Source organism: Alosa pseudoharengus, unplaced genomic scaffold, assembly GCF_046254945.1.
Source record: "Alosa pseudoharengus isolate Yale_2024_CS ecotype anadromous, Long Island Sound unplaced genomic scaffold, YU_APseudo_1.1 YU_APseudo_1.1_scf_8, whole genome shotgun sequence".
NCBI classification, from domain to species: domain Eukaryota; kingdom Metazoa; phylum Chordata; class Actinopteri; order Clupeiformes; family Clupeidae; genus Alosa; species Alosa pseudoharengus.
This window is the reverse complement of record NW_027468870.1, coordinates 31,749,623-31,771,063: the sequence shown is the minus strand read 5'-3', so window position 1 is coordinate 31,771,063 and position 21,441 is coordinate 31,749,623. Positions and strand designations below refer to the sequence as shown.

Below are 21,441 nucleotides of genomic sequence, written 5' to 3'. Positions count from 1 at the left end.
GTGGAACTGTATGTCCAGTATATGAATATAAGAAGTCCAGTCTCATGGGACTTTTTTTTTTTTTTTTTAAGTTGTCTTGTCATTGGCACATGGCTCTTGCTCCATAAATATAGTTTTAGCTATGGGGGGAATTCAGTTATTTCAAGGCCATAATTCAGTTTGATTTCCCAAATGCAAAATAAAAATCTCTATGCAGAGCACATATACTGAAGTGTAGTATTAGATGTTGACCTCTAGATGATAGCAGAGAGATGTGTGGGTGCAGCTGTTCTCTCAGGGTATCTTTTCAGCTGTTCTGGTATTGTCGCCATCCTCTGTTTTGATTCTGATCAAATAACCCTTCCCCAGAACAGATAGGGGAAGGGGTTCTTACCAGGGAACCTGATGACCTGTGGAACCTTGATGTTTCAATGGGTCTGCAGCTTGATGGCTAATGGTCCCAAGCTACAGCAGTTTAGCAAGGCTTGCTGCTACATTCTTACCCTCTGTTGTCCCTAACAAGACTACTCAATGGCTCATGTTAGGTTATAGGATCAAGTTGTGTTGCGATAGCCTCTCAGCAGTTCCTGACAGGATGGCTAATTTGTTAAGATAGGGTTTACTGCCAATACAATCTATTCTATTTCTCAGAATCATATGTCATCACATTAGCAAACAAATCTCTCCTATGTCTGAATTTATGCTACCAAATACGCTATATGGACAAAAGCACTTGGACACTTCACCACTCAGACCCTAACGTGTAATGGCCTGGTGTACCAATGCTTTTACACATAAAGTATGAATCACATTTGAAACTGTGTTCAATCTTATCCAGGTTAATGTCATTTTTTAGTAACTTTCACATATTGTTAAAACACCATGTGCTATATAATTGGTTATATGAGTCATCTGCCAACAGAACACAGTCCTTAGAATCTTCAGCATGTAGTGTTACATTTGCTGTGCCAGAGCGCCTGTGAACTGTAGCATGGCCTGCTCTGTCTGCTGATTGTGTTTCTTCCAGAATGCCAGAATCTCAATGCCTTCCCACGACAGCGGCGGCCGTAAAGAGCCGTAAAGATCTCAACACTAAAAAGGCCTTTACTGATAGTGTCTCTCTCTCTTGTTTACTCACTCAATTCACTCTCTGTTGCACGCACTCGTTGACAATATACATGAGATATAGTGATCTGAATTCTTTTGATTGTTCTCACACAACAAATGCACTTACTTCACGTCTCTCTCGTAGTCTTTCTCTCCTTGTCAGCCTTTCTCTCAGCAACTTTTTTTTGGTGTGTTTTGTTTGTTTGTTTTTCTGTCCTTTGTGTAGAGTGTGTAGGCTATATGACTACGTTTCTGTCTTGCTTCTCCGACACCTATGCTGGTCGGACTTGTCACTATAGTAACACTATTCACTCGTGACGTTATTCTGAAAATGACCTGCACACTTGTGTCGAACAGAATAGGCCCTGGAAATATGTGTTTGTTTGTTTGTTTGTATGTGAGAGTGAGTGTGTCTGGCCTTAAAATTCACTGAAATGGATACTGCAACCTCCACTAAGCATCCAATGCACGAACATGGTGTCTTAAGCACTTTAGGTGAGGTGTAAATAAGCATACGTCTGTATATAACATGTCAGTGTTGAGCTTGATGAACTAGTGTTGTGCGTGTACTGTGGTCTGTGGTCTGTGACACGTTGCCAGGTAAAGTAAAGTCATTTCAAAACCATACATTTTTACTGCTACCATAATTACCTTTGGGACCCAGGAGTCAGCATATCTAATCAGCAACTCTGTGCTTTTTTATCTAGTCCATACAAACTAGAACAAACTAGAACAAACACACACTGTACATGCATGTACACTACTCACACACACACACATACACACACAATTGCAGCCAAAAGTAATCCTAAAGAGCAATGATGGCATGAGGAATCTGATTCCTATAGTGCAATGGTTGGCGTCCGTGTCATTAGCAATATGAAAAAGCCCCTCATGCCAGTCAGAGTTAGGGCTGCTGTTTTGCCAGGGTCGTCTCTCGCCATCTCACCACACCAGTGCACCAAAGCCCGAGCAGGCCAGATTCTAGAATGCCATTTGTGTTGGATTCTAGAATGCCATCTGTGTTGGGGTGCTGTGTTGGAATGCCTTTACGCCTGGTGCCATGCTCAGAGTCCCTGCTTGAGGTGAGTTAAGAAGCACTTAGTAGAGCCTGGTTAGTATTTCTTCTTGAAATACCAGCATATGTCAGCATAAATATTTTCTATATTTCAGCATAGGTTAGCATGTTGGAATGACATCCAGTGCTCTTGCTTGTAGGAGTGCATTGGTAAAGCATTGCTGGTAATGCTTCTGGTTTTAATAGTGTACGTGTTATAATGTTTAGATTGCATCATGTATGAAATCAGTGGTTATGCCTCATTAGTCAGTATATTGCTAGTATATTGTTAGTTAGTGTTAGAGCTGGTGGACATCTGACAGGTTACCATTAAATGCTGTGCCTCGGATTAGCAGAACATGTTGGTGTGCACACACCACACTTCTATAGGCGAACTGAGTGGCAAACTGTTTACTAATGTTTCTCAATTGTGATTCTTCTATGTCTTCATCATTCCTCTATAGTTCTATCGTTGTCCGTGAAAGGCATCAAATCGGCTTGGAAGCATGTGTGGTATGACTTTATTACTGTTTGTATGTTTTGGTACATTTGGCCTTTATTTGCATATACATATATATAGAGAGAGGGAGAGAGAGAGAGAGATGGGGGTGGGATTTGGAAAATACTTTTTTGGGTTAGAATCGAACCTTGGCCCCCATGGGCACTTGGACCCGGCTACTTTTGTTATTATAGATTAGCATGAATAGGATTAGGATATTGATTGATATTGATTGAAAAATTGAGTGCAAGCAGACAGAGGCAGGTTTGAAAACTGAGAACATGGTGAAACATTTACTGGTTAACAATGGTGTTAGAACTACGAGCTCGGAGGCCAGCATATGAGCTCGGAGGCCAGCTCACCGCTTATGGCGGTGGCTGACTGAACCTCCAGAGCAGTGTCTTCCCTCTGTATTTAAAGCGTAGCCCACCCTCTTTGATTGTGTCAAGAGGAAAGGACTCATCATCAAATGATTAATTGTCGTCATGTGTCCTCATGTGGTTACAATGGGTCATGTGAGCATTTGATTGACAAAAGGTCACAAGAGCAGTTTGGTTGACAAAAGGTTTGGCATGATCAAAGGCTGGGGTGATGATTAAAATGAATGTTAAAGTACATACACTCTGGAATTTCTCACTACAATATGAAATACATATTTGGTGTCCCTATTTCCTTATTCTTACTTCTCAGAGCTGATATCAGAGCAATCCCCGAATACATTTCTCAACCATACACATCCTCATAAACCCAGTATCCCAAACCCATGCTCTCACCCTCCATATCCAAATGTGACCAGTTTTCTTTATTCTTTGCGATAAACTAACCCAAACCAGGTTGGGCCTAATCCATACACAGAATAACCAAGTTGATTAAGAGTTTTACAAGCTTAAAGATATTGAATAGGACGTGTAGCAAAGGTAGCACAGGCTGGTAAAAGGCATCATGATGAGAAGCAAGAGAGAGTACATGTGCAGAAAAAAATAGTCATTATTCTTTGATGGATGTTGATACTGTTGTGGCGATATGTTTGATAAATAGCATTGGAGTGGACATTTGAAAATAGGAGAAGACATTTTTAAAATATTTCATAAAATGGGTCATGTTCTGAGACGTCAGCAGCTTGAGGGTGTTTCACTATGTTACATGAGCAAATGTACAGGTATGTCTGTGTCTCCCTCTCCTCCCTTAGTGACCTTTGAACTGCCATGCATGGGGTCTGAGGTCCAACTCCTGGCACCAGAGGGGCCTATAAAAGCCACCGGGCCCTTAGCCTCGGCCTCATTCTCCTCGAGCAGCATCCTCAGGTAAGACAATTAGCCAACGCGGACAGCACAGAGCACTGGAGACAGAGATGCAGAGAAAGATAGAGATAATTACTTCATTGTGTGTGTAGTTACAGAGTATTAGAATATTGATGAACAGAAGACAGAGGATTATTTTCACTTTACATTTCAATTTACAGGGTTGGAAATTCGCCTTTTAAAATCTCTTCCAGCAACTGACAGATAAATAGTCAAATTCACTAGCCACTCAATAGAACTCTACACTTTCATATTTTACCAACATTTGGTGGCTGGTGCTAATTTTCATCCCTGGTGTTTTATCAAAATGTGTCAAAAATATTCCGTAAATAACTTAATGTGATTTTTAAAAATGTTTCATTGTATGTTGAAGAAAAAGAAAAATAGGTATGAGAGTTAATGGTTCTAATTTATGTTTTATATTCCTTCCTTCCTTCCTGTCATCCATTCTGTCTCTTTTATCACAGGGATTCACCATGAAATTCGTGGCCCTTGCACTGACCCTTCTCCTGGCCGTCGGTGAGTACTCCTCCACTCTGCTCTTACACTCAGATAACACAGACTATATAGTATAGATCGCTTACATGCAGGACACCAAAGCCTTTTATGCATGTTGACATGCAGTAATGTACTGAAGCCATGCATCCACACTTCTACGAAATTGAATAACGTGCAGCAAAATGTGTGCGATATGTAGAATAGGATGTGTTAGCATCAAGGTCATCAGGCGCAGGTACTGTAGATATTTAAATTTGTGTTAACACAGCATCCACTTTCGGAGGAACATTATGGAAACACTGTGAATTGTAAGGTTACAATTGCTACTGAATATCCCATTTTTTTAAACATGTTCTAAACATGATCTAAACACCTGCAAATCATTTCGCAACCCCTACGATATTTTTGTCGACCCCCCAGTTTAACAACCACTGCATTATGTGACATACTGAACATGCGGGCATGGTGGAGCAGCGATAACATCGACTGACAATCGGTCGACTCAGGTTCGATCGTCGTTGCAAGCCTGTATCACTTTGGATAGACCTGTGTGTTGATATGGGTAGACCAGCTTGCCTTACGGCTAACTCAATGTTGTGCAGATGTCTTTGCATATGTGGATGTTTTTGTCAATTCAGCACCATAAACCATCCACCAGTCCTGCTTGTCTACCATGACTTTCTCTGACTGGGCCTAGTTAACTCCTGGCCTTTCCTGTGCCTCCTCCCTCAGGCTCCCAGGCCCGCGCCCTGCAGGCCGATGCTCCCTCCCAGCTGGAGCACTACAGGGCTGCCACCCTGGTCTACCTGACCCAGGTCAAGGAGACAGCCATGAGGACCCTGGACCACCTGGACGGCACAGAGTACGAGCAGTACAAGTAAGGGACACCCTCTCTTCATATTGATGGGGACTTGCATGTTCACATGTTTTAGCGTGCTTGTGCAAATCAGTTTTATGGGCTTTGATGCCTTTGAGCCTTAAATGAGATAAAAGGTTCTGAAAAGGACCATAAAAGGACCATAAAAGGACCAGTTGTTTACAGTACAACTTTGGAGCCGATTGGCTAAAGATAGCTGTGGATAATGGCAGGGCGTTGTAGGGATGTTGCATCACATTTATTCATTAAGCAGACGCTTTTGTCCAAAGTGACTTACACAATAATGATTAACCACCAAAGCTACACAGCAAAGGAGACAATAGGTAACAATACATACTACTTTACAAACACTATGAGACTACCAGAGGATGAGAGTGCAGAGGTTTAAGTACTAGAATAGTGTGGAAGGAGGAGGAGGGAGGCAGAAGGAGAAGGAGGGATGACAGGGTTGGGTATTATAGAACTTCTTGATGATAGAGAGGGACACCCCTGCTCTGGCAGCACTTGGTAGGTTGTTCCATCATCAGGGAACTACAGATGAAAATAGTCTGGATTGCTGTGTGAGTAGGGGTGGCAGTGCTAGACGTCGTTCCTTAGAGGAATGCAGTGGTCGAGGGGGCAACAAAAGTCTTTATCAGAGCAATTCAGTAAGTAGGAGCATACCCAGCAATCACTTTGTAGGCAGCGCACAAGGGTAGCCAGTGAACCAAAATGAACAGCAGGGTAACGTGTGCCCCTTTTGGCTGCTTGAAACCCAATGCACCACCACATCCTGGAACATCTGTAGCGGGGAGGCCTGTTAGGAGGACATTACAGCAGTGGGAGTAGAGTAGAGTAGTAGTAGGATATCCTAGTAGTAGGATAACAAAAGATAACCATAGTCTGTACCAAGAGCTGGGGTGGTGTGTGGTGGTGGGTTTTTCTTATATTGGATTGTAGGAAGTGGCTCGGCTGGGCAACAGAGGTGGTCAGAGAGGAGCAAGAGATAAGGAGTCAGTTTTGATGTTGATCAGCAGTTCAGATAGTCTTGGCTATTATCAGTGATAAGAGACAATTAGCAGTGATATGAGACAATGTTGATTGAATTGCAAATGATTCTATCCACAATCAAACTCTGAATTGAGATTAAATGCTACAGATCTTGTTACAAAGGGAAATAATTTTTGCACAAATCTAAAGTTTATGGTCTGCAAAAATCTAAAGTGTGTGTGTGTTAACTCTCAAGAATAATATAATTCCCGCAATTATAGTCAGATTATCCACCCACACCAAGTATCAGAATATTAGTAAGCCTCACTGTTCACATCAACCTGAATCAAATCCTTCCCCATTAACATGAATGTCCCCTTCATTCAACTATCCCCTCATATCTCCTCTCCCCCTCTCTTCTCCTACACAGGCAGAAGCTGACAGAGAGCCTGGACCAGCTCCAGACCTATGCCATGTCTGCCTCTGAGTCTCTGACCCCTTACACCGACACCTTCTCCGCCCAGCTCCTGGAAGCCACCCGCACCCTGCGCGAGCGCGTGGTCGCTGACGTTGACGACCTCCGCACCCAGCTGGAGCCCCACCGCGTGGAGCTGCAGGCCGTGATGCAGAAGCACGTCGAAGAGTACCGCCAGAAGCTGGAGCCCATCTTCCAGGAGTACTCCGCCAAGAACCGCGCTGAGGTCGAGGCCCTGCGCGCCCAGCTGGAGCCCCTGATGGTTGAGATGCGCCAGAAGGTGGCCGCCAACGTGGAGGAGACCAAGTCCAAGCTGGAGCCCATGGTGGAGGTCGTCCGCGCCAAGCTGACCCAGCGCTTGGAGGAACTCCGCACCATGGCCGCCCCCTACGCCGAGGAGTACAAGGAGCAGCTGGTGAAGGTCGCTGGAAATCTGCGCGAGCAGCTCACCCCCCACGCCGAGAACCTGCAGGCCAAGGCCGCACCCGTGTTCGAGGACCTCAAGACCAAGTTCATGAGCCTCTACGACACCGTGGCTGCTGCCCTCAAGGCCTAAGTGTTGTTGACCAGCCACTACTGACTCAACCACTCCAAGCTCCATGTGCACACACACACACACAGACAGGGAAGGGCACACACGACAGTGCAGAAATGCACAGCTTGCAAACATCGAAGTGCTTGCAGATGTGAGCATCTCTTCATTGTTAGCTGGACTGCAAGTGAAACGTGTGTGTTGAGAAACACCTTCCTTCTCTGTTAACGCCACCTTACTGTGTGATGCTGTTGGTAATAAAACAAAGAAATCCACTCTCTGGCCTCTCCTTATTTACGGTATTTGATTCAACTTATATATAAATATATATATAAAGCACAATACAACTATGTTTTTAATTCATTTAATGTAAAAAGCTAGCATTCTTCAAAAAACATTTCATCATATGAACTTACAATTATATACTACCCTAACAATTCTTTAAACTCTAAATTTGAGTGCTTTTGGCATATCCATATGAGGCTTTACATCCTCAATTTAGATTTTTTTTTACATTACATTTAATGTGAAATGAAATCTCCACACAAAGACCTGCTTTTTACCACAGTGAAACCATCAAATCAAAGATTATTTGTAACTCAATCTGTCCATTTCTTTCACAAAATCCACCAGAAGTCACCATTTCAGGAATCATTTTTTCAAATGTTTGTCTTTTTTTTGGGGGGGGGGGGGCTTCCTACGATCAACAGCACCGCTGCTGGAAATATTTCTAGGGGAAACACTGTTCTATAGTTAACTTTATCAACCGTCTCTGATCAAACCCAGCTATTTCATCTTGATTACAGTATCGCTACTAACCAGTATAGCAAAGCACGCTACTGACGTATTACACCAAGCATGCTATTGGATGTTCTTTACACCAAGTGCCACTCAATGGCCTGCGATTATTGGTGTACTGGATATGTTCATCGTCACATCCATAGATATGTCCACCTACAGTAACCCTACGAACAGTATGTACATAATTAGTTTGTCTGTGAGTATATCAAACATAATGGTGCTCGACTGTGCCTTATATGTGCCTTAAATAGTGTATGTACAATGCCTATACAAAGGATTCACCCCCCTTGGATATTTCCCCTTCGCTTATTAGCTTCAATTATTATTTGCTTATTTTGCATTATATATTTTTAATGAATTAACATCATTTTTGTAAATTATTGTAAAAAAAGACCAAATTAAATTGATTAAGATTCCATTTATAAAAGCAGTAAAAGGAGAAATATCTAAGGGGGGTGAATACTTTTTATAGGTATTACCTGGTAGACATTAATGACAATAGTGACTTATGGATGACTTATCCAGCAGTCTCTGGAAAGTATGCGTTCCATCCACTATTGTTAATTTTTGTCACTGCAGTTCCCTGGAATAGCCTTCAGCTGTGATTAATCGAATGCACTCAGCCTCCATAAAAATTACAGAAGAAGTTCCCAGTGCCTCACATAATGCATCGCATAATGTAACAATTAGCCTACTGCTAGATAACCAAGCTGTGCTGTACCGAGGAAGCTCTTAGTGACTAATGAGGGCATTTGTGAGTTGCATCAGTCCATCTCATGAGAACAGATATAGTACTTCCCCGGATGCGAGGCGGAAAGAGCAGGGTGTGGTTAGTAAAGAGAGAGAGAGAGAGGCAGGGAATGATGGAGGGATGAGAAGAGAGGATGAGAGACAAATAAAAAGAGCACACAGGGTATAAAGGATGAAGTGATGGAAGGAGGATGGAGAGAGGTGAAGTGGAATGGAAAGAGAGAGGGAGAGAGAGAGGGAGGAGAGGATGACAGACCCAGAGCTGTATGATGTCATCATTTGTGCTGGGCTGTGCTCGCTCGCTCTCCCTCCCCTCCCTGTTGCTCTCTCTCACTGACTCCATCTCTCCTCCTCCCCTTTCGATCGCTCTCTCACTCTCTCCATCTCTCCTCCTCCCCTCTCCATCGCTCTCACTCTCTCTCTCCCTCCCCTCCCTGTCGCTCTCTCTCTCTCTCCATCTCTCTACCTCCTCTCCTTGCTGCTTTTCCGCAGTCTAACCATCTCTGCATCTCTCTTGGTTGTGCGCGCATCCCCCAGCAACCAGGAGACACACTAGAGAAGGAGACAAACACACTGGCCAATACAGCATCGTCAGAGCAAACACAGCATCACATTCTCTGGACTGGCACCTTACCCTCAGGTAGGTTAACCTGGCAGTCTAGAGTGCGGGCACGCACACGCACACACAAACACACACACACACACACACACACACACACACACACACACACACGTTTACTCTTAGATACATCCACTGGGATCTGCTTTCATTTTGTCTACTGCATGTACACCTTGTCTTTGACTTCAAGGAGACTGGATGTTTGGATACTCATGACTGAGTATGCATGTTGGATGCATTTATTGCTTTGCATGTGTGCGCTTAATGTATAATGACTGGAAAGATATTGCTGTGCTCAGAAACCATCCTTATCCTATGGCAATCTGTATTAACTGTAGTGTTTGTAATTTAGTGTTTATTTTTGTAAAAACAATCATTCATAAAAAATACATTACAAAACAGGCTCAATGCCAAAAATTGGCTCGGAAATAGTTTATCTAAATAGTATGACAGTATCTTGATAAACTGTTGCTTCCTGATAGTATACATTATGTAGAGCCCTTGGGATACAAATTAGATTTTGGGTGTGAAATGATTATTAAGTTAGTATGTGCATTGCTTGTGGTACACACAAGCAGAGAGAGAGAGAGAGAAACGAGAATAGAAGAGAATAGAAAGTGGCAGAGTAGACATGTCTGTCTATATTATGAGTGTGTGTGTGTGTGTGTGTGTGTCTGTGTGTCTGTGAGTGTGTGTGCGTGCATGTGTGTGTGTGTGTGTGTCTGTGTACGTGTTGTTATTTCTGCACTGAGTGAGCAGTGAATCAGCTCCATAATGGAATCACTAAATGTGCAAAGGCTCATGGGAGAACAGTAGGGTGTGCCTGAGCCTACGCCAGTTATTTCTCATTGCTGCGGCCCACCCTTTCTCAAACAGTAATGCCAGAACAGTATACACATAAACTCAAAACACTGCACCTTAATCAGTAAACCTGTTCGAACAGGACATGAAATCATTTTTATTACTTAATAATACTTGTAGAACACTATGAAATGTATTGTACAACTGAAGTAGCCTAAATCTATGAGTGACATGGCAGAGTGACTGATTGTCATGCTGTATGTTGTCGCTGTATGTTGTCGCTGTTCTTTTTTTTTGAGATTGTTAAGAGAATTATTCACTTTAGCAGAAATATATTATCTCTCTAATTGTTATACACTGTTCAGGCCATAGTCACAGTAGCAATACTCTTGTAATGTCTACTGGCTTCTAAAACCTCTTTTATTTTGGCAGAATGGCAGAAGGCACTGTGACGGTGGCCGAGGTGGAGATGGCGTTCCAGAAGTTTGCCGTCCACGGAGACACGAAGGCAACGGGCAAGGAGATGAACGGGAAGAACTTTGTGAAGATTTGCAAAGACTGCAAGATCATCGATGGGAAAAATGTCACTAGCACCGACGTGGACATCGTCTTCAGCAAAGTGAAGTGAGGCAATTCACCTTATTGCATTTGTAGTGGTGATCCATGGTGTCAGTTTGACTGTCAAGATGCATATCTGTCTGTCTGTCTGTATGTCTCTCTCTCTCTCCTCTCTCTATGTCTCTGTGTGTGTGTGTGTGTGTGTGTGTGTGTGTGTGTGTGTGTGTGTGTGTGTGTGTGTGTGTGTGTGTTTCTACATGTGTCAGGGCGAAGACTGCTCGTGTGATCACATTTGAGCAGTTCAAGCAGGCGATGACGGAGTTGGCTCCGAAGCGCTTTAAGGGGAAGGGCCAGGAAGAGGCCCTGCAGCTCATCTACGGCCTCATGGCAGGCAAAGAACCCGCCAATGTAGGAGTGACGGTCAGTATCAGCCAATCAAAACCGGCATACAGACATCACAAACAATCAGTTTATGGTTCAACATCACTGACCCATGACCTAGTGCTCCCATGCCATATTCACCATACTGTTACCATATTTTTTCTCTACGGGCTTTGTGGATGTCACTGTAAGTGTTTCTCCCTTACGCTGTGGCGCAATTGGTTCCAGTGTCCACGGGGACCGGGTTTGAGTCCGGCGCGGGTCATTTCCCGATCCCACCCCATATCTCTCTCCCACTCGCTTCCTGTCCCATTAAAGGCATAAAAAGCCCCCAAAAATGTGTTTTAAAAAAGTGCTCCTCTCTAGTCTACTCTCACATCGTCTCTGTCTCTCTGTCTTGCACTAACCCCCCTGCAGAAAGTAGCGAAAGCGGGGGCAGTGGACCGGCTGACAGACACCGCGAAGTTCACGGGCTCCCACAAAGAGCGCTTCGACGAGTCCGGCAAGGGGAAGGGCAAGGTGGGCCGAGAGGACATCCCTGACTCCAGCGGCTATGTGGGGTCCTACAAGGGCCAGGGCAGCTACGACAGCAAGGTCAAACAGGACGAATGAAGGACAAGAAAAAAGAAAGAGAGCAGAAAAGCGGGAGAGGGAAGGATAGAGAGGAGGAGAGCAGATAGATGTGAATAGAGGAGAGAAGTGAAAAGCAATGTTGTAATGGAAAGATTTCAGATGAGAGATTGTATACTTTATGTGCATTTGAGCAAATGTTACATTGATGTACTCTGTGTAGCTGTGAAGAAGGCTCTGTTTGATGCATTTCCATAGAAGCAAACACAACCAGCACTAACAACTAACCACACTAACCTCACTCCCTAAACCCCTCCATCTCTCTCTCTCTCTGCCTGTCTCTAACTACACTGGAGCTTTTGTAATGCTAGCGGGTCTCTCTGTTGCACTTCAGACGCTTGTGTTAAAAGACCCCTGTGGTTGTACACTGCAAAAAATGAATTCTAACCAAGTGTTATTGATCTTATATTAACATTAAAACATCTATTTGGTATTGTTTTTAGTATGAAAAGACTTACCTAGCACCCTCTCAAAAGATCATTTTGACTTAATTTAAGAAGACTTTAACTTTAACTATTTTAAGGGGTCTTATCAAGACAAATATGCTCAACGCACTGGCAGACAAATTTGCTTGTTTTTAGGACAAATTTGCTTAACGCACTGGCAGACAAATTTGCTTGTTTTCAAGATGTGATGTCTTAAAATAAGTACATTTTTTAAAAAATCAATCAAAAGTCAAATGATTTTACACGAAAGCGCTAGGTAAGTCTCTTTATACTGAAAACAATACCAACTAGTTTTTTTTATCTTGATATAAGATTAATAACACTTGGTTAGATTTTGTTAGATAAGCAGTTTTTGCAGTGTACTGTATGTGTCCCGGTGCCTTATAGCTACTACTTGCAATTACTACAAAATGCCTTATTCTCCAAAAAGAACCCCTTAGCTGTCCCTGGAACTATCACTGCCTCCTAGGTGCATGTATGGCTGTGTGACTGGTGCAATGAGATACATATAGTAATAAAACATTTAACGTTTAATAACAAAGTCATATTTAATAATAAAATGAGTGACAGAAAAGGTCAAGCAGATGGTGAACTGGACAAGGGGTGTCCTTTGAGTGGAAGATGAAGTGAGAGCTCAAGAGGGACGAAGAGGCAGATGGCACTTTCTCTCCTCCCTCTCTCTCTCTCTCTCTGGTCCTTTTCTCTCTCCCTCCCTCCCTCCATCTTTCGGATGTGAAAGTGATTGTTCTTTTGCCTGAGTGTGTGAAGGCGCTCTGTCTTGTTTAGGAGTGTCAGGTACTGCCATCTCTTACAGAAATCTGTGGAAAGAAAGAAAGTCTCAAATAAAGTCATTGCAGAAAAAAATATTCAATGAGGGGCTGTTTTTATTAAGTGCATGCAAACACACACACATTCTCTCTCTCACACACATTGATGTGTTCATACTCCAGCCATGCTTTCATACACCAGACACCCTAGACTTCACATCTGAAATAGGACCATAATCTACTTTCGCTGTCTCACACTTTATCTGGTCCACTTCTTCTCTGTTCCTCTGGTATTGGTCTATTGTCCCTGGTCTTTTCTCCCCTCAGTAATCCAGCTCCTGGGGTGAGGGAAACGGACCCAGAACAGCACACACAACAACAATCTCCCAAAAGGCTGGACAGCTTAAGTGTCTGCTATTACACATTTATCTGTTATATCAGACCTGACATATTGTACAGGGCGGACAGATTAGCCCATAATGTGTTCACAATGGAAGGGTGGGGTGCTCTGGTCAAATAAATAAGGGACTCCAAGAAAAACTTCATCTCACTGACTGGAGACTACCTTCAGATATTTGGGCGACATCTCTGTGTTTTCTGGACACAACACTGAGACTTCACCGAGACAAACCAGGGGCAGGAAAGATGAAAGGTAGGAATATGGGCACCAATACAAACAAGCTCCACCATTTGATGGGTGTTGCATTTGGATTTGATACTCCCAAAACGTATGAAAATGTGATGTTTTATATGGTTACTTTTACAGTATTAATCTGCTTCCATTTACTGATGTAATATTCACATAAATAGATTGAGACATAATTATTCCCATAGGGAACTTGTTGTTCACGTCCTTCTATACCCTCCTAATCTATTTAGTACAGCGCCTTTGAGAGTTCCTCTGATTTTGTAGCACAGTTTAATGACTGTATAAATGTTTTTGCTCCAAGGCACAGCTGTTGTTGTTCTGGCTCTGTTTGGGTTGGCACTGGGTCAGGACACCCGGACCTACTCCTGGCATGGCCCAGGAGCAACACCACCACCTGTGCCCAATAATCGTGAGTGGGAGGAGAGTAGGCTTACACTCAGCATGGATTCTGGGACAGGACAGATCATCTGTATATTATTAAATATATTATATATATGGAAATATACTTTATAATTTCAGTATGCTGTAGTTTCACAGAGTGTGTGTGTGTGTGTTTGTGTGTGTGTGTGTATGTACATCCATGAAAGTGTATTATGTCAACATACAGTTCTAATGATATTCCCCTTACACTTGCTCAAGTTTTTGAGGAACATATGATTATGTTAAAGGGACACCAGGCAACGTTTTCATGTTAATTAATTATCTTCGTAAGTCGGTATATGGTTAAATGACTCATTACGGGGCGAATGAAGGCTCTCTCGCCCGCCCCAACTGCCTGTAGGAAGAATATCCCGCTTGCAAGTTCGGTGTATCCTACCCGCCAACCGAAGCAGGATCAGTTTACAGCACAGAGGCAGGCTAACGAAACACTAGCGATTGTTGCAAACGTGTGTATAATGGCAGAGCCGGCGAAGAAGCAGCGAAAACCCTTGATGGAAGACGCAAAGAAAAGGAAAAGAGCTTCAGACCAAACGAGGGGGAGTTTTATAGAGAAAAAGCATCAGGCTTGCCTGGTGTCCCTTTAATGTATATTTTGTTCACAGCCTTATGTGTACTGTTTTGCTATTACATATCCATTTCTATGCCTCACCCATAGGCTGTAGGGTGCATGGTTTAGTGTGTGTTCTCATCTCTCCCTTTCTCACCCTAGTGTGCTTGACTGACCCGATGTCCTGCAGCTGCTGCCTAATGCAACAGCGAATGTGGCAGATGCAGCAGCACTTCAACTCTAGCGTTACGGACCTGCAGGAGAGGCTGAACCAGAGTCAGAACATCCTCAACAGCTACAAGGGTGAGGGCTGACACCACACCGGGAACTTTCCGTTGGAACGCTTCTTCATGTGTGTGCTTGTGTGTGTTGTTGCTATAGATATACGTGATTGTCTCTGTGTGTGTGTTTCCCCTGTATCCTATGTAGAAGCCCCATAGCCTACACACAAATCAATCAATCAATTAATTAATTAATCAATCAATCAGTCAATCTAAGAAAAGAATCTGACTTAAAAAGGCTTGCATATTTTAGCCTCTGTGAAATCTCTGGTTTGGTGCCAATGTCTCTCACTAGCTTCTCAACACTGTCCCAAATTGTACATGAGGCACTATGATAAAATAGGTAGAACCACCACCAGAACCACACCAGAAAAAAGCTCCAATTGAATGTGTGCACACTAAATGATCACTGTTTATGTGAATTATTTGTCTACCTGATGTTTCTGACATTTATTTTGACTCATTCATTTGATTTCTCACATTCTACTACCTGAAAAAAAAACAGATGAAGGCACTTTTAGAAGCAAGAGAGCACTGTATGTGTTCTGTGGTTGGTCACTGTGTCGTTAACTGTCCTTAGAGAGCCGCACTGCATTCTCCGTGGCGTTGACGGACTGGCGTCGCTGTGTGGGCCCGTCCCGGACTGAGATCGACGTGGCCTACCAGGCGGTCTTCCTGAACATGGGCGTGGCGTACGACACCAGGACCGGCGTGTTCACCGCGCCACACTCCGGCATCTACAGCCTGGCCGTGACGGCGTTCAGCGACGCCGGCTCGCCCGGCTCCCTGCTGGCCGCCTGTGTGCAACTGAGTCGCAACGGTGTGCCGCTGGCCGGTCTGCAGGAGAAGAACCACGAGGACCAGGAGGACACGGCCAGCGTGGTCCTCACGGTGCAGCTCCGTGCTAGGGACCGCGTGTCTGTCAGGCTGCTCCCTGGCTGCTACCTGTGTGATGACCAGAATCACTACAACACCTTCAGTGGCTTCATGCTCTACACAACATAATAGAAACACACACACACACACACACACACACACACACACACACACACACACACGCACAAATTCTCATAATCTATATTGCCCCAAATTAAAATCTAATTATAGGTATCCAAGGTCTTTTAGCAGAAATAAACTTTCATTTGAAAAAAAAGTCTTGTTTGAATTTTACCTTTCTAACATTAAACTATAGGGTCATGTGAGAGGATATACAATCCTCCAACTAACTTGATAACTTAATCAAGCAAACAGGCCAAATATTACTGTCAGACATTCTCCACAGCTGCACAGTGCTGCTTCACAGCTTCCCCGGCTCTTCATCTAATCATGTTAAGCAATGTCCTGAAACACAATGACTCCTTTATCAGTGGGCAAGCGAGCTGATGTCATAGTGACTGATATGCTCCATAATAAGAACCGAAAAATCTCGCCTTTTCACATAAAGCAGCGCTCACAGGATCAGGTGATATGCTCTTTCATGCTATGGCCACTCCCTTCATCTAAGACTGATTTAGATACTGATAAGCCACTTCTGAAATTGATCTTGCATGCAGACAGCTCATTAACCCATAAAAGACAATGGACATGAACCATCTACCTCAACGGTGCCCGGTAGATTTTCGAAACCTATGTGAATATGGAAACCTATGTGAATATGGAAACCTATGTGAACCTATGTGAATATGGTGGTTTGAACGTAATTTCACATTTACACCAACCATTCTTAAAGACGGACTCCAGCAGTTTATTACACCCCTGCATCCCTTCTCTGTTCCTCTAAAGTTGTTGAAGTTGTTGACTGCTTATTTAGAAATATTATAAAACATAGCAGAAATCATATGGGCATGTTAACAAGGTTAGAATTTTGATATTCAGAGGTGGTCTTTAAACATTAAAATCCCAAGAGTATATTAAAATATTCAATAGTAGGCCTATTTCAGAACAGCAGCAGTCACCTTCATCCTTTTTTCAGAGAATACAGACAAGAAGAGAGCAAGAGCAAGAGCAAGTAACAAGTGAGCAAGAAATGATGCAATACAGAATATATTTCAGTGGACTGGGACACGTAGAGAGTGAGAGATTATGCTCAGAATGAGCCACACCTTATTTTAGAGAAAGGAAAATTAAATTGGGTCTTAAAGGTAAAACAGGATTAAGATGCTTCATTAATTACTCTCGGTGGTTATGGTGATGTTGACGTCACAAAATGAGACTAAATGCACCTTCCACTGGAGTTACACAACGTTCCTCCCGTCCAACACACACACACACACTCATGTTTAACCTGAGAACAACGTACAACAGTGTAGGTGTTAGCTGTCCTCTAAACTAGGCCTCCCATTGAGGTCTCGGTCTATTCCAGGTGAAATGCTATACCATAGGGATGGACTGTAGTCCCTTATGAAAGTAAAATACTCTCTGCTCTGATCTTATCACTCTGTCCATTCTACAGCTGACTTTACTGACCCAGTAACACTAATAATGCACACATGCCAGGCCTATTCCCAATGGGTTCTGTAATAATAATAATACTAATAATACTAATACTAATAATAATAATAATAATATAATTGTTCAAATTATTAGTATTGTTATAACAATTAGTATTTGTATTATTATTGCAACTAACATAACTATAGCTTATTGTTATTTTTCAAACACACCTCCCACAACTGTAGTGTTGTTTTCTTTCTCTAAAACCCATCCATCTATCAACATCTCTAAAAGATCATCTGATCCCCATCTCTGAAGACTGCCCTTTATAAGACAATAACAATACCAGTGTAATCTTCATGACCTCCTCAGGCACTCACAAACTGCTAGAATCCCTCTGGAGAGGCCTTTGGGAGTGAGGAGCACTGGTATAATGGACTGGCAGTCTCTGTGGGGATACCCTCCACCCAACCTAATGAGAACATGAGAGGGAGAGGTGGGACAAACCCCCAGAATAAAACCAGCAGGTGGACAGGACCCGTCTGTGTACCGTCCTGCTTAGGCCAGCAGTGTGATTGTCAGTAAGCATCCTTGCTGTCAGGGTAGAGCCGGGATCCTGTCAAGTTGGAGACTGAGTATAGACCTATATTCTGTAGCCATTTCCGCTGTAGCTAGCGTGACTGGTAATGCCTGTGTATGTGCATGGGTAGAAGAGTGACTGAGTGAGTAAATGAACTAGGCTCCAATAACTTACGAGGAGTCAGTTAGAGATCTGGAATTTGGGAAGGTTCGTCTTTGACTTCTGAAAAGAAGACGAGAGGAAAAGAAAAGAGAGTTAAAGAATCTGCTATCATTGTGGTAAGGTCCCTCCTAAAATATAAAACATAACTATTTTTCTCATATTCTAGTGTCACTGTGACATGAACATCTGTCTATATCTTTTTAATCTTTTCATCGAGAACAACATAGGCTTATTTCTCTTTTGTTGAGGTTTAAAAAAGATGAGAAACTATTTGTGCATACATTTCTATTAATTTACTGTCTGTATTAATGAAAATGGGAAATTTATCTTAGCAGCCTAAACTGAATTAAGAAAATTGGAAACTGAATAACTAATAACTACACAAAAATGTTAGGTTGATGGATACCACAGTTATGTAAAATACTCTCTCCTCTGTATCCTGCATGTTGTCATTGTAGTGTGTACGTCTGCAGCCTGCTCTGAAGAAAGATGGGAGCTGACATGGCGCACCTGGGCCTCTTGGTGGTGCTGTGGGCGTGTGTAAGAAACTCCATCTCCATGACCTCGGACTTGAGAGAGGCTGCATGTAAGGACACACACAAAGGCACACACACAGCATTCACATCCTTTTACAGCTGTTTTCCGTCAAAATAGTGTTGTATTGTAAAGTAAACTGCCAAGGGATTGTGATCACTCTTCCCATTTGGGAGAACATTCAAATAGTATTCTCTAGAGTCTCTCCCTCCCACCACTGTGTTTTGTGTTTCCCCTAAACAGTGAGCATTTGTCTGCCTTTGTGCCTTTGTCCTTTGAAACCTGTTGTTTACCTTTGCTGTATACGTCTCCTTACCTTTCTTTGGTACTTCTTCCTTATCTTTACTTATATGGCACTCTTGCCTCTTTCTGTCCATTATCTTCCCTGTCCTTTTGGTGTATTTTCTATGACTGCATGTTGTCTTTCTTTCTTTCTTTCTTTCTTTCTTTCTTTTCCATGATGCCTTAATTCCCCGCTCCTCTCATCCTTACATTCCTTCCTCTGAACGCCACGACTCATTACATTTGGCTGACGCATTTTAAACCAAAGCCACTTACAACATGGTAAACAGTTTAAAGCTTTTAAAAACAATTCTCCCAACAATTCTAGAACAATTCATAACAATTTAAAAGGTAGAGTACAATAACAACAAGTGCATCAGTGAGTGCTGCTTTTTTACAGTTAAGTGTCAGTTCTAGTCAGGTGATAAGTGTTAGAATTAGCAAGGTTGAAAGTAGTGCTACGAGAGGAGATATTCTCTGAAGAACTGAGTCTTCAGGAGTTTTTTGAAGATGGAGACGGATGTCCCTGCTCTAGCAGGAACTGGTAGCGCGTTCCACCAATGAGGAACAACAGACTCGTCTAAGATGTGATGCTAGGCTGATGGTGTGTATTGTGATGGGATGTGATGGCCATATTGTACAGATCTGTGAAAATGACTGATGACAATAGACTAACTTCCCTCTCTCTCTCCACCCACAGTGCAGGTGAGCGGCTCCCTACCGTGCGGAGGGTGGGACTGTGAGTGTGCGTTCAACCGGCAGCGCGGCTGCTGCTGTGCTGCACAAGACTTCTTTAACCGGGAGGAGCGCGTCTTCACACAAATGATGGGCCAATGGGAAGCCCTGAAGCAGCTCAATGGCCAGATTCAGGCACTTGCAGGTACAGTTGCCACTGACAGCCACTCTGCCAAAGGAAATGTCACATTTTCTGAAATAATAGTAATATTAGTTATTAGGTTATTAGGCTACATCAGAATTACTACAACTAAATAAAAATACAAAAATTGATTATAGTGTAGTACAAAGCAGTAGAACAAAAGTATAATTCTGAATAAATGCTGTATGAAAACCTATTGCTATAGCACTTTAGCTAGGTGTAAATTGTGGTTTTATTCAGGAAGCTTTAACTGATGTGGGCTTCTTGCTCAGTTCCTGCTGTGCTTCAAAAGTTATCCTTATTTTTCTATGCACCTACAGCCGTTAGAACCTACTTACACATCTCTGTGCTCTTTATCCGTTAGAACCTACGTACACATCTCTGTGCTCTTTCTCCATTAGAACCTACTTACACTTGTCTGTGCTCTTTCTCCGTTAGAACCTACTTACACATCTCTGTGCTCTTTCTCCATTAGAACCTACTTACACTTGTCTGTGCTCTTTCTCCGTTAGAACCTACGTACACATCTCTGTGCTCTTTCTCCGTTAGAACCTACTTACACATCTCTGTGCTCTTTCTCCGTTAGAACCTACTTACACTTGTCTGTGCTCTTTCTCCGTTAGAACCTATTTACACATCTCTGTGCTCTTTCTCCGTTAGAACCCACGTACACATCTCTGTGCTCTTTCTCCGTTAGAACCTACTTACACATCTCTGTGCTCTTTCTCCTTATCTGTCCTCAGAGGGCAGGCAGGTGGCGTTCACTGCAACGCTGACCCCCATGACCAGCTGTTTCGGACCTTTCACAGTCGGCGTACCGATCCCCTACAGGGAGGTCTCACTGAACTCTGCCAGTGGATACAACCCCGCTCTCGGTACCAGTGTGGTGCACTTACTCACACACATTTGAGATCAAGCCGCTAAATAAATATAAGCATTTGCTCAATAAATGTAAACAATGATCAATTCGATCTACTCGTGAACTATGGATGCATACCAGACAATTGATCATGATCCTGATATAAAATAACTCAATGTACTGCCAGAACCTGCCCTGCACACAACAGCATGGCTGAGCCCCACCCCAAGCCAGATCCATCCTAGATGACTTAACCCTGTCCAGCTCCACAGCTCCTGCAGTAACAGCTACTGGGACATTTTTTTCTAATCTCATACACTGATCTCCTGATCGCATACTCTACACTGCATGCTGTACTATTAGTGTAAGTGGATTGCCTTCCAGACACATGTGTGGCAGTGCACGGCTTCCACTTCCACTAACAACTGCCACACACACACTGTGCTGCTGACCCTGGCGCCCGGAGGCCAGGTGTACACGGCGCTGCAGTCGGGCCGGAGGCCAGGTGTACACGGCGCTGCAGTCGGGCCGGAGGCCAGGTGTACACGGCGCTGCAGTCGGGCCGGGAGCTGTGTGGCGACACACAGGGAGGCAACGTGTTCAGCGGCTACCTGCTGTACGCCACGAAGGAGTGAGGGGGGAGAAATACACACACACATAAACACACTCACCCATACACACACACATATACACACCCACACACATAAGTACACACACACATACACACACACACACACACACACACACAC

General features: G+C 43.3%; 3 protein-coding genes across 3 annotated transcripts; all 3 read left to right on the top strand.

The window, feature by feature from the left end:
• The first annotated feature begins 3,133 nt into the window (after nucleotides 1-3,133).
• On the top strand, nucleotides 3,134-7,555 carry LOC143111651 (apolipoprotein A-Ia-like). The gene is made up of 4 exons (XM_076273908.1): nucleotides 3,134-3,946; nucleotides 4,411-4,462; nucleotides 5,174-5,318; nucleotides 6,718-7,555. Exons 2-4 carry the CDS (start codon nucleotides 4,420-4,422, stop codon nucleotides 7,316-7,318), a joined length of 789 nt encoding a protein of 262 aa, XP_076130023.1. The 5' UTR covers nucleotides 3,134-3,946; nucleotides 4,411-4,419; the 3' UTR covers nucleotides 7,319-7,555.
• Nucleotides 7,556-9,355: 1,800 nt separating this feature from the next.
• Nucleotides 9,356-13,144, top strand: tppp2 (tubulin polymerization-promoting protein family member 2). The gene is made up of 4 exons (XM_076273953.1): nucleotides 9,356-9,485; nucleotides 10,698-10,889; nucleotides 11,090-11,243; nucleotides 11,622-13,144. Exons 2-4 carry the CDS (start codon nucleotides 10,699-10,701, stop codon nucleotides 11,814-11,816), a joined length of 540 nt encoding a protein of 179 aa, XP_076130068.1. The 5' UTR covers nucleotides 9,356-9,485; nucleotide 10,698; the 3' UTR covers nucleotides 11,817-13,144.
• Nucleotides 13,145-13,692: 548 nt separating this feature from the next.
• On the top strand, nucleotides 13,693-15,970 carry LOC143112711 (caprin-2). Its single transcript, XM_076274977.1, has 4 exons — nucleotides 13,693-13,699; nucleotides 13,998-14,105; nucleotides 14,847-14,987; nucleotides 15,546-15,970. Exons 1-4 carry the CDS (start codon nucleotides 13,693-13,695, stop codon nucleotides 15,968-15,970), a joined length of 681 nt encoding a protein of 226 aa, XP_076131092.1.
• The last annotated feature ends 5,471 nt before the right edge of the window (nucleotides 15,971-21,441 follow it).

Excerpts from the sequence above, each read along its gene's own strand:
- LOC143111651 (XM_076273908.1), top strand. The coding sequence starts at position 4,420 with ATGAAATTCGTGGCCCTTGCACTGACCCTTCTCCTGGCCGTCG. Across the intron at positions 4,463-5,173 it reads GACCCTTCTCCTGGCCGTCG|GCTCCCAGGCCCGCGCCCTG; the intron begins GTGAGTACTCCT and ends CTCCTCCCTCAG. Across the intron at positions 5,319-6,717 it reads ACAGAGTACGAGCAGTACAA|GCAGAAGCTGACAGAGAGCC; the intron begins GTAAGGGACACC and ends TCTCCTACACAG.
- tppp2 (XM_076273953.1), top strand. The coding sequence starts at position 10,699 with ATGGCAGAAGGCACTGTGACGGTGGCCGAGGTGGAGATGGCGTTCCAG. Across the intron at positions 10,890-11,089 it reads ATCGTCTTCAGCAAAGTGAA|GGCGAAGACTGCTCGTGTGA; the intron begins GTGAGGCAATTC and ends TACATGTGTCAG. Across the intron at positions 11,244-11,621 it reads CCGCCAATGTAGGAGTGACG|AAAGTAGCGAAAGCGGGGGC; the intron begins GTCAGTATCAGC and ends ACCCCCCTGCAG.
- LOC143112711 (XM_076274977.1), top strand. Across the intron at positions 14,106-14,846 it reads ACCACCTGTGCCCAATAATC|TGTGCTTGACTGACCCGATG; the intron begins GTGAGTGGGAGG and ends TTCTCACCCTAG. Across the intron at positions 14,988-15,545 it reads CATCCTCAACAGCTACAAGG|AGAGCCGCACTGCATTCTCC; the intron begins GTGAGGGCTGAC and ends AACTGTCCTTAG.